Below are 13,016 nucleotides of genomic sequence, written 5' to 3'. Positions count from 1 at the left end.
ATGTGATGTGGACTTTCTAGCCCTTAGGAACATCTTGACATCATGCTTGATTTTGCTTGCCATGCAGGCAGTAATTGGCAGTAATTTTGCGTCTTTGACCGTCAACGCCAGTCAAAGGCTAGTTAGGTGGCTTTACTAGTGGTACTCCCCTACTTCAGCACTCTACCACCATACTCATCCCAAACAAGTCAAAGTGAATGTCCATAGCTGATGATGAATTATAGGCTGTTCTCATGGTACAACCTGCAAGTGGGGATCTCTAAAATATAACAAATTAAATAGAATTCCTTGTCACTAAATGTGACTTTTTATGCAAGGGCACTGAGATTATGGAAATAAAAGTAGTTCAGTATGGCTAATCAGACCAAACAACATTTCCAGTTGTATTGTTCAATCTAATGCAGGCTGTCTTGGAATCATTAACAGTGTTCAAATACAGTGCCCTCCACAATTATTGGCACCCCTAGTGAATATGAGCAAAACAGGCTATAGAAAAATATGTCTTTGCTGTTTATCCTCTTGGTCTTTCACTCAAAATATTCACAAAAATCTTACCTTTTCATTGAAGTAAAATTATTGAACGAAAAAAAAACTGTTGACCTTAAATAAATATTTTTCCCCAAAACATGTGTGCCACAATTATTGGCACCCCTAGAAAAATCTTATAATTAAAATATAACTGAAGTATATTTCCAGTCATGTTTTACATTTTTAAGTTCACCTGTTTGATAAGGAACTCTTAAGAGGTCAACCATGACTTCCTGTTCCACTGGCGTACAAATATGAGGTGACACAGGCCAAATTCCATTAGTCATTCATCACTATGGGAAAGACCCAAGAACACAGTGACGATGTGCGACGGAAAGTTGTGGAGCTGCACAAATCAAGAAATGGACACAAGAAAATCTCTAAAGAGTTGAAAATACCCATTTCCACTATCATGGAAATAATTAAGAAGTTTAAAGCGACAGGAGATGTTAAGAATCAGCCTGGAAGAGGACGTGTGTGTACATTGACCCCACGCACCGTGAGGAGGATGGTTCGACTAGCAAAATAATCTCTAAGGATCACAGCTGGAGAATTGTAGAGGTGAGTTGAGTCTTGGGGTCAGAAAGTCTCCAAAACTACCATCAGACGCCACCTACATCACCACAAGTTGTTTTGGAGGGTTGCCAGAAAAAAGCCTCTGCTGTCAATCAACTACAAACTAAAGCGCCTACAGTTTGCCAAATGTAAGTCAGACTTTCAATGGGGCGAGTTATATGGTCAGATGAGACCAAAATAAAGCTTTTTGGCAACAAACATCAAAGGTGGGTTTGGCGTAGACAGAAAGATAGCCATACAGAAAAGACCCCCATACCCAATGTGAAGTATGGTGGCGGATCTTTGATGTTGTGGGGCTGTTTTTCTTCCAAAGGCCCTGGACATCTTGTTAGGATACATGGTATCATGGACTCCATCAAATACCAGCAGATATTAAATGAAAACCTAACAGCCCCCTCCAGTAAGCTTAAAATGGGCTGTGGTTGGACCTTCCAGCAGGTCAATGATCCGAAGCACACCTCAAAATCAACATAAAAATGGTTCACCGACCGCAGAATACAGGTTTTGCCATGGCCATCACAGTCCCCCTACCTAAATCCCATAGAAAATCTGTGGGATGAGCTGAAGCCGAGTCTACAAACGTTGACCTCAGAATCTGAAGGATCTGGAGAGATACTGTATGTAGGAATGGTCTCAGATCCCGTGCCATGTGTTCACCAACCTCATCACGCATTATAGGAAAAGACTCAGAGCTGTTATCTTGGCAAAGGGAGGCTGCACAAAACATTAAATTAAGGGGTGCCAATAATTGTGGCACACATGTTTTGGGGAAAAAATATTTATTTAATGTCAACAGTTTTTTTTCTTTCAATAGTTTTACTTCAATGAAAAGGTACGATTTTTGTGAATATTTTGAGTGAAAGACCAAGAGGATAAACAGCAAAGACATATTTTTTTATAGCCTGTTTTGCTCATATTCACTAGGGGTGCCAATAATTGTGGAGGGCACTGTATAGTGTTGATTGTATAGAATAGATACTGTGATATTTTGAATCTAGAATAATAAAAAAGAAATTGCCATTAACGGTCCTCTGGAGTATCACTACTGGCACCGCTGGAGACAACGGCGGCACACTTCCACTAATGGTGGGGTAACAGACTTGGCAGAGTTAGCAGCCCCTTTGGAACATTAAAGATCACAATTAAGTGTGATTTTCAGTCATTTCAGCAATATGTTGTTTGTGTAGTCGTCTCATAAACAGTGCTGATGAAGAGTAGTTGGTAAGGCTGGTGTGTGTGTTCGTGTGTAGTGGTCGGCCATTTGTATGTTGTAGGTGATGAGAGAAATTACAAAAGATAATAAACGCATAATTCCACATTATATAAACATGTATGCTCTAGCACATTTTAGATGGCAAAATAAGTTATTGGTCTGCTAACATTAAAAATAAATATATAAATCAAAAACTGATTGCATTATTTATCCTGTGTGTAGACGAAATGATGCCGGGTGGGGCAGAAAATGAAAAACATTCCATCTTGGGGAAAAAATAAAGGTGACATCTCAGTCGAGCTTCTTCTGTTGTCACTGTGTCACTGATTTAACATCTTTTATGAAGCATGTTAATCATATCGCACAAGTATCAGAGAATATTTGACACATCCCGCATTTAAAAGCCAAAGCCTCAATAACAACAAAATAAAAAGTTGTAAAAGTGATTTATTTACATCTTATAAAAATACATTTTTATAATAATTTATGCATAGCGTTTGGTTGTAGTGCATGAAAAAGTGATCATTAAAAAATATTGACAAACTTGCAGCAAGTCACGCTCACATAGCAATCACTGTCATTTAAGCTGCTAGTAACTTAGGTTCTCTTCATTTCTCCATGGAATCATGCCTGGTCTTTGCTCCATTAACTTCTTACGTGATGTAAAATGCTGCAGGTCGGCACTTTAAGGGTTACAATATGGTTTACCATGTTATATGACACGCTTCCAAGAACAGCTGCTTCAGCTGAAGATACTGTGTACAAAAGAATGCAGCGGAAATCCCCTGAGGGTAAGCTTGTAGCCAGAGTTAATGAATGGATAGCTTAACATTTTAAGACTTGCCAACAACAACAACAAAAATACCCAAATTCAAACCAGACAACCACTGATACAAAACAAAGCACTTTCAATCTTTGGACACATAATTTGAATACATATGTATGAGACATGGACTGGACTTTCTAGGACATAGCATGGAAACTATATTCAGAAGTAAGGCAAGAACATGAAAACAAGTCATCTGTCCAGTCACAAAGTCCGTAAGTGATGGCATGGTGTCATCATCGCTGCCCTGATCCCCCACTGGGAGGCAGAGACATGTAGATCCTTTCCTGTCTTTGTGAAGCAGAATGCTTCGAAGAGTTCTGTGGCTCCTTGCCATCAGTTAGCAAAGCGCTGGAGACGACGCCTGCGAACCTCCTCTGATGTGGGGTCAGGGGGGATGCCATAGTGGGGTCTGGACTGAGGGGGCCCTCCTGGTGGACACATACAGGAAATGCATATAATAGCCAACTGAGCACTCAGCGTACATTATGATCTCAATGGCTTCAACCACATAATAGTCTGGAGATTAAAAGACAAAGCCAGTAAGAAATAGCTCAGTAATAGTACACTGATCCATATTCCTTTCATTGTTTACAGCTAAGGAGGCGGACATCATATTCCAAATAAGGGATGAGATCACATGCTGAGAACATGTACAGCTTGTTTGTATTGCATTGTCACTTGCTCCTGCTTGTCCACTAGGTGGAAGCAGAATTGTGTCTGTGTCTGTGTCTGTGTCTGTGTCTGTGTCTGTGTCTGTGTCTGTGTCTGTGTCTGTGTCTGTGTCTGTGTCTGTGTCTGTGTCTGTGTCTGTGTCTGTGTCTGTGTCTGTGTCTGTGTCTGTGTCTGTGTCTGTGTCTGTGTCTGTGTCAGAGGGCACCCAGGGCGTGTGTGTGTTTGTCCCTCACCTCTTTCGTTGAGGCTGGCTCTGATGGCTGCCTGGTACTGCTCCTCCTCAGACAGGCCTGCTGAGTAGGGGTGATGCTCATGAGGAGGTGCACTGGGGGCCTGCGCGTCAGTGTACCTGTGTGTGTTTGGGGTGTGTGTGTTAGGGTATGAATGAGTCTGGGGGGGATAGGGGTCCCGGTAACTAGATGCTCGCGGGGGGTACGTGGTGTCATATGCAGGATAGGTGTTTGGGTTTCGCCTTCCACTCGCTCCTACAGACAGACACACACACACACACACACACACACACACACACACACACACACACACACACAGAAAACACAATAGAGAAACACATCTTGTTCATTTACTGTGCACAATCATTCTCAGAGTAGTCCACTAGTATTTAAATCAATACAGTCCTAAACACTGACATGTGTTAAAAGGAGAGGACTAGTACTTTTAAGAAGGAGATTCCCCAGGGGGGTTGAACTCTTAAAATAACTACCTGTTGAAGAGCAGTAATTCCTACTGAAATGCTGAACTGAATTTATAGTTAGGAGAGCGAGAGAGATTTTTTTCAACTCACACATAGATGCACACACATAAACACTGGTGTGTTTAAACAGATGTTAAACACATATAGCTTCACTCATATATTATGGCACACATGTTACCAATGTGTCATACAGACCTGAGGAGTTATAGTGTGCCTGATGGGGGACTCCACCTGCTGGCACTAACGCTAAAATGAAAAAGGTTCATATAAATGACATGACACTATAAATAAATTAAATAAATAAATAAATGAATAAGAATAAGAATCAGGTTTTATTAGACTATCATTCTAACTTCAATTCTGTATTGGCCAAAGGACACGACAACTCATCACTGGCAGGTCTAGCAGCCATTACAGACATTCCCCCTCTTGTAGAATGACGACTTCATGAATGTTAACTATAGCATTCTATCTTGTAGAATGTTGCGTAGTATACGTGACATTAATAGTGTAATAATGTAGATGAAGATGTGGAAAGAGACATAAACATGCACAAACACAAATCACTGCACAAACACAAATCACTCTCTGCCAGTCCCTCCCTCTATGCACACACACAGAGGCATGTATATAAGCCTCTGATATGTGCATTCCGACCAGTACATCTGTTCATAAAAGGGTCAAAACACACACACACACGCACGCGCACACACACACACACGCACACGCACACACACACACACACTTACCTGCACATGTTTTCATGGCCTTCTTGAGTGGGCCCATGGTATACAGCAGCCCTACCAGAATACCGGCCAGGTGTCCCACAAAAGAGGTCCTGCACAAAAGACCAAAGTGTGTGTAAGAATGTGTGGGTCTCCTCTCCACGCATACACACACTATTATTATTATGTGTCTTAACAGATGCGCACAAACACACTCTGCTCCCAGCTGTAGTGTACTATAATTACTAAACACACACAGACACACACAGACACACAGACACACACACACACACACACACACACAGTAATTACAGAGTGGAGAGAATGTGCTCCCTACCCTCGCTCCCATGTCCCATCTCTCTCTCTCCCTCTTATTTCTCCTCCCTTTTTCTTTTCCTTCCCTCCATCTCTCTTTTCCTCTCACCGGACCATAGACATATATTTTCCGCGAGGTGTGCGTGGCCCTTTTTACATAGAGTCTGGTAATAAATCTATGAAATGTAATGAAAATTATATATTTTGCTGTGAATAATGAAGGAAGCAATACATCTGATTATTTCCCAAACCCTTGAGAGCTGTTGCCATGGAACGTTACTTTCTGTTCGGAGATAAGGTAGCAGCTATTGTTGAAGAATGGATGACTTAAAATTGGACGACTTTAAATTAATATATGAAATTGAACAACATACACACCTATACGGATAAAATAAATCAACAAGGATAGCAAAACAGATTGATAAGCATAGAATGAGAACGGCAGAAACGCAGGCAGGATGTCAGACGACGAGACAAATCACAGTGACACAGACTGTTTTTTTTTTTCATCATATGTGAAGGCTGAGACCTTCATAACATTTTATTCAGTCTTACTGATGGTCCTTTTGTTATACCAACAGGTACACTTTAAGTAAAGCCTATTTTGCAAAAAATGTTTAGTCCTGGTAATCTTTTGTTTGGCATGTTGGTAAGGTTATTTAGAGGACCATTTCTCAATGGTTTTGTTCTTTAATGAATGTTTGTTTATTAATTACTTATTATTCAATAAATAACTTAATTATAATTACAAAGAGGGAAATTCACAACTTTTATCGCAACTTTCACGCAATTTTATCGCAACAAACACCTAAAAAACACAGCAACTTTTATCGCAACTTTTTGGGAAAGCTCCTGCAAAATCATGAATTTTATGCCGCAAATATCGCCAAACATGTTCTTCCAGAAGCCCAGAAAGATACACAGCAGTGACAAAAGCTGCACACTTTGTGGATAATTGTCATAAAAAGAAATGTTCCTATGTTTAGTTCAATGTACAGTTCAAATAATTGTTCAGTTGTTATATTGACTGACATGATGATTGCTTTTAGTGTTTGTGACGGTGTCGGTGTCTGACTCTGTCGGGCTCAGGTTGGGTTCGGACAAAATATTTGAATGGCTGTCGGGCTCGGGGCTGGCTCGAGCACTACTCTGTCGGACACGGGCCGGGCTGGGACAGAAAAATTCGGCCTGATCCACACTCTATAACAGAATAGGAACAAATAGGGAATGAAACAGGAAATGTGAGATTCCGGAAATGATGTCGTTCGGAAATGATGTCGTTAGCGGACCAATCACAGCCAAGGGGTATCCGAAGGCTATCCGACATTCCGACGGATAGTCAGAAAAATCAGGAGGTGCACGTCGGGCTCTCCGAGGTGCTCGGAGAGGGCGTTCCACGTCGGAGAGGGCATTCCCTGTGTCCGTCTCCGTGAAAACGGAGTAGCATATTTCGGACTTGAGTCGTATGAATCTGTGTGTGTGTTAAATAAAACTCACCCAGGTGACATGATATGTATGAGGACCAGCTCTACCCAGCAGGAATAGCGGTTAGCCACAGGGACACCCATGACCTGCGTGATCCCTCCAGGGTTGTAGTGGTTATTCACCACCTTCAGCCCAAACAACACACCTGAAACACAACAGGTCATTGTGGCAACCATCCATTACAAGACTGCACCCAGGGGATTCTTCAGCAAGCTGCACTCCCTGATATGAATACACTTTCCTGTGTGTATGAACAGTGTGCTGAAGTAGCCTGACATGTGAAAACTGGGGACAGTGGGCCCACGGTTGAGTATGCATCATTTTGGGGTCACGGTAACGATATCTTCATATTTAATTCAAAAATAAAAAATTTGAATCACCCTTTAAACAATGAACTATTTGTTTTACCTCTGGACAAATAAAACTTCTGTTCTGAAAAATGGCAGCATTACTGACTAGGCCTAGTTTCTGACTACTTCTACTTCAGTGAGGTAGCTTTCACTTGGTCTGGAGGTCCAACTATCAGTTTTCAATTTCTCTCTGTGATGTTTCATAGAGCTTTACTGCTGAAATGTGTGCAGGAGGGGACATTGTAACGTGGTTCATTTTTCCATCAGGTGACATAATGGCTGCGCTCTCCAAGTGCCCTTCTAGTTTCTTGTTTTTTTTTTTTCATTTGTCACAAATTGCTTTTGGAAGGCAACAGCAAGAGATTGTTGTGTTCGCTAGTGAGTGGACTCTCCTTGATCCACCTGAGATGGGGCCAAGTGATGGCAACGTAAATGGAAACATCATGTTAGAACTGTTTCCACTCGAGTAGCCAACAGTGGCAAAGCAATGCATGCAGAATATCCTTGTTTGTTTACAGTCTTCTTATCCTCGTCATCGTATTGAATGCTGAATCCAAATTGTTTCCACACAACAGATTTGAAAGACGCGTTGCCTCTCCAAATTTGTGATTATTTTGTTTTTAAGTTCCTATTTGCATACAGAGCGCTGATAGGCTCCAGGAAAATTCTAACAGAGATGTGAATGCACAATGTGCGCGTAGTCAGCTGCGGATGATCAATTATAGGAAATTGACAGGCGTACCGTAATACCGAGGTTCACATGTGCATATTGAACAGTAGGGGGTGTACGGAACACATCCTTAGTACATATACTGATTCACATGTGCACAAACAAACATGTGTTATGTGTCATGCACACACATACCCCACCCCCCTAGCACCACCTCTGTGACCTATACGCACTATATATATATATATATATATATATATATATATATAATGATTATCACCCCCCCCCCCCCCCACACACACACACAAACCCTCTAAAACACAAGAGCACACACACACATACACATTCTCTCTGTATCTCACCTGAGAACCCAACTGCACACTGCCTGCCGTAGGACCAGTCATCCGTCAGCTCTGCTAGCCCCGCCTCCAGGAGAAGATAGACCAATCCAGTGAGCAGGGAGAAGACGGACAACAGGTAGGCAAACCAAGGCCCGCCCAGCCTGCGCTCCAGCTGCATGCCCTTCCAGATGAGCGAGGACATGTTGAAATAAAGGTGCCAGTCGTCCAGATGGTGGAAGGGCGACAGGAGCAGCCTTCGCCAGTCCCCGTGCCAGTAGGCCTCCTGCACGCTCACGCACGCGCTCATCAGCGGCGCGGCGGGGGAAAAGAAGAGGTAGACGTTCAGGCCCAGCGCGGCCAGGGTGACGGGAGGGATGTTGTCCACGCCCACTTGGAAGATCTGGGACGCCAGCAGCACCAGGCCCAGGTTGGAGCCGCGCTGCCGGCCCCGCATCATCTGAGAGAAAAAACAAACAACAATTCTATGGACGCAATAAAAGAAACATACAAATACGCAAACATCAAATAACGCAACGTCTTCCTAGATCTGGCCGCTCAACTGAGTAATCGGGGACAAAAGGCCATGGTCAGACAGGTAACCAGGAACCTAATGGTCACTATGAATGAGATCCAAAGTTCCTCTGCAGAAATGGGAGAACCTTGCAGAAGGACAACCATCATTTAAGCACTCCACCAATCAGGCCCTTGCAGTAGAGTGGCAAGACGGAAGCCATTCCTAACTCAAAGGTACATGACAGTAGTGCTGGTAGTTTGCCAAAAAGCACCTGAACGACTCTGAGAACATAACAACCTAAATTCTCTAATCTGATGAAATGAAGATTTAACTATTTGGCCACAATTCCCAATGGTGTGTGTGGAGGAAACCAAGCACTGAGAATCCCCTTATTAATACCATCCCTAAAGTCAAACACGTTGGTAGCAGCTTCATGCTGTGGGGATGTTTTTCTGTGACTGGGACTGTGGGACTAGTCAGGATAAAGGGAAAGAGGGATGTGAATCCTTATGAACCGCAATCAAATCAAATTGGGACATCTGTGCCAATACCCAGCCCTCATTTACAAAACTCTCCGAACCTTGTTTTTGGTTTGGCATTGTGGAGTAATGTGTGCAGATTGATGAGATTTTTTTTTATTGAATCCATTTTAAGGTGAGCGAAAAAACAAAATGTGTCTGAAAACTTTCCGTATGCACTATAGGCCTAATGGCCATAATACATGCAAGTGAACAAAGCTAAGTTCTGTGTTCGATTCATTTTCTACTTCAGGCTGGCAACGGTGGCGGAGACAGGCGAACTGTTTACGGTAATCCTTAGCAAATGAGGAGTTAATTTCGCCAATCAGATTATTTGTTGTAGTCTTTGATGAATTGAAAATTGTGGGACTATGGCGTTGTTCGGTTGTTTAATTGGCTAAAATAACAGCTTAGAGAGCCTATAAGGGGTTGCTGTTGTTGTTCCTGGTATGTTGGATATTTAACCCTAAGATTCCTTTAACTGAATGCCAGTTCTGATATACAAAGATAGCCTGCTAGCTAGCTAGTGAGATTGCAAATTCAGGCTGTCACACCATTTCCACACGCCACAGCATGCCCCCACAAAACAAAGAGCATTTCCCTCTGCTTGCATGTATTTTCAGCATAAGCCATGACTTATACATATGACACTAGAACATGTTTTAGGATTCTGACAGTGAGGTGTCAATCACAGACCTCTGACTGGCTGATGCATTCTGATATATCTGTAGCAGTCAGGGCTGTGTGTGCCCTCTATGCAAGTATTTACCACTGGGCAACTCCAGAATTGAATCCTGGAGGACGCTGAACACAAAGTCATGAACCCGTTCCCACACACAAACACATCTAATGACACTGGGTTGACAGACAGTGCATTGTTCCCGTTGGTGTGTGGGAGACTGGGAAGTGCACTTGTAGTCATTGGAATTCCGGTCAGAAAAGTTCATAGCATTCATCTTTCATAATTCTTCCCTTCCTCCTCATCCCTAGGCACTGCAGCTATGTCAATGAGGGGTGTGCATGTGTGTATTTGTGTGTGCAAAAGATAGGAGAGATAAAATGAGTGGGTTTGTGTGTATGTGTGAGAACATGAGAAGAGTAGGTCTTAATGAGGGATGAATGCGTGTGCATATGTGTGTGTGTGTGTGTGTTTGTGTGTGTGTGTGTGTGTGTGATGAACACATCAGTGGTAAAGACTGAAAGATGCCCTTGTATTAAGGGTGAGACAGCCACGCGCCACCACCACCATCACCAGCCAACCTACGCAGGGCATGAGAAAGACAGAGACAGAGAGACTAAAAAAACAATGCACAAAAATGCACAACACACACACAGCAGATAGCTGTTCTTTCATGGTTGATTATGTCTGGAATGCACCGACGGCACAAAAATGCATCAGCTGTCACCACAGAATGCAGGCGCGCTTCCAGACACGTGCACAGCCCTCCCCTTTCATGGGCACGCACAGACTAATTTTACAAGGCCAGTGAGTTCTTTTGGTGTTTTGATTTTGACAGCAACTGAGTATGGCCACAAACCACGCACTTGTAGGCCTAAATCATGTTAGCCTATAGGCCTCTCTCATTTTGTAGCCTACATTCTACAGCATTAAAGAGAATAGATCAAATCTAATTATCTACAAGATGTGCCAAACCTTGTAAACACCAACAACAGCACACTATACACTGATAAAAGCTTGCTAGCATACTAGCTGGTGTCTTTTAGGCTAACCATATACCATCCTTATAGGTTAGATTCTGATACCAAAAGTTGGCTCCACAAATATACCTGAAAAATTGGCAAGTTGCTCCATAGTGTTGCTATAACAAAATCACAGAAGCGCCAATGACACCAAGTCTGTCCCTGAAAGACAGATGTGTGACATGCTGGGGTCCTGACCGTCCTATATATGAACACACACGTCCCTCTCTCCACCCAGTCATTTGCAAGAAAAGCTCCCCTCAGCAGCTCTCCATAGACCTGTCTGTTTACCTCAATAAGTGTATAGAACTTTTTGTTTCTGTAGAAAATGACTGTAGAAACAGTAAACAGACACAGGTCTACCATCTATGTAGGGGTCATTTCCATGTAGTCAGACACTTATTATAGCCGTATATTATGAGCCTGTCAGTGGCGTGAAAAAGCGGATGCATTTAGCCGTTTTGCAGTTGACGGTTATAGCGTTCTTACCCGATTTCGCTTGTATTTAAATGTCCTTAGTAAAAGTCTGGACTCAGAAAGAGCTAAAAATAGGGTCTTCGCAATCGCTCATTTATCAGGTGCACATTTAACAAATGCCCTCTTATTTTAAATACAATTAACTGTAGATTTAGAACAACGCATCAATAACTAAACCAATCATTTGTTTTGACTAACTGGACTTATTTTGTGGTGCCACGCCTCTAATAGGCTACTTGCCACAGAAGGCCTGTCATGCAGGGGTTCATCCTCATTCGTTTACAACCACGCACCTGAGCATGACATTAAGGACAAATAACATAATATACCGGTAGTGCCGTTATTTCATACAATGATAATTCAGAGTGTAGATATTCCATATGATGATATACCTTTTAATACGGGTTTAGAGACAGCCGTGGGAGAAAGTTCGCACTGTCAAACTCTCGAACACCTATGCATTAAAGTTAGCTGGACAGCTAATGTACAGCTATGGCAGGCTGTTTATTCGTCGTCGATATGTATGGTTTATCAGAGTTTTACAGCATACATATGTTCAGGAATAGACAAATTATTAATTAAGTTTGTAAGTCAGTCAAATACCTTGTAAAGGTAGGCTGGACACAATTGAGGGCTTCCAAGTGTTGCTCCTTTTAGCTTGTTTGTAGGCTAAGTAGGTGGCTGAAAGTTGTTCCCTGCGAGTTTCGACTCAATCCTCGAACAAACCACAAAGCACTGCACCTTAAGGAAGCTTTCCGTCAGCTATGTATGTTTATAGACCATTTTGTACACGTCAGTTTAAAGATTTATTTCACACAGTTTCATCAGCAACTTGCAAACTCATAAAACGAAATGTGACGTAATGGTCACGTGGTGTTTCGACGGCAAGACAAGCAGAGAATTTCCATATTATGTTTTCAAAATCGACGTGACTACCAGTCCAGTACTTGTTATCAGAATTTACTTATATGGACTAGTAGTTAGACCTGTAATGGTTTCTGTTGCCAACAAACGTGTAGTTTCTAATCAGCTCCCATTGATTCAACTTGCTCAAGACACATTTTATTAGATTGCCCCTGTAATCCAGGCATATAAGGCTACCTATTTCTTTTCTTCGTTATCCCCCTTTATCTGATTTATACTGTTGACTTATTTGTTTGTTTCACTGTCCTTGATGTATATAGACTAGGGCACTAGGCCTACTACTACTACCTAGAAATGTATACTGTAATCTTTTAATTGTCTACTGTTTTTTTTTTTTTTTTTGTGAAGCACCTAAACAAATGAATTGATTATCATTATCACTGCAGTGGGTAGGGCATACTTTCTTATCAGTGTCCCTAGGATTGGATTTGACGTTATTAGCGTCTTAATCTACAGTTTCAACCGC

General features: G+C 42.1%; 1 protein-coding gene across 1 annotated transcript; it reads right to left on the bottom strand.

Moving 5' to 3' along the window:
- Window positions 1-2,746: 2,746 nt before the first annotated feature.
- rhbdd1 (rhomboid domain containing 1) lies at window positions 2,747-12,526 on the bottom strand. The gene is made up of 7 exons (XM_012837930.3): window positions 12,230-12,526; window positions 8,438-8,873; window positions 7,068-7,200; window positions 5,280-5,368; window positions 4,726-4,776; window positions 4,052-4,303; window positions 2,747-3,574 (listed from the first exon to the last, which is right to left on the bottom strand). The coding sequence occupies exons 2-7, from the start codon at window positions 8,871-8,873 to the stop codon at window positions 3,480-3,482; spliced, it is 1,056 nt and encodes a 351-aa protein (XP_012693384.2). The 5' UTR covers window positions 12,230-12,526; the 3' UTR covers window positions 2,747-3,479.
- Between the last annotated feature and the right edge of the window lie 490 nt (window positions 12,527-13,016).

The sequence above is a fragment of the Clupea harengus genome, chromosome 9 (genome assembly GCF_900700415.2).
Source record: "Clupea harengus chromosome 9, Ch_v2.0.2, whole genome shotgun sequence".
NCBI lineage: Eukaryota > Metazoa > Chordata > Actinopteri > Clupeiformes > Clupeidae > Clupea > Clupea harengus.
The sequence above is the reverse complement of the archived record's forward strand: the minus strand, read 5'-3'. Positions and strand labels throughout refer to the sequence as shown.

Coding starts and splice junctions, on each gene's coding strand:
- rhbdd1 (XM_012837930.3), bottom strand. CDS start 8,873: ATGATGCGGGGCCGGCAGCGCGGCTCCAACCTGGGCCTGGTGCTGCTG. Junction 7,201..8,437: donor GTGTGCAGTTGGGTTCTCAG/GTGAGATACAGA, acceptor GTTGTGTTTCAG/GTGTGTTGTTTGGGCTGAAG. Junction 4,304..4,725: donor GGCACACTATAACTCCTCAG/GTCTGTATGACA, acceptor GTCTGTCTGTAG/GAGCGAGTGGAAGGCGAAAC.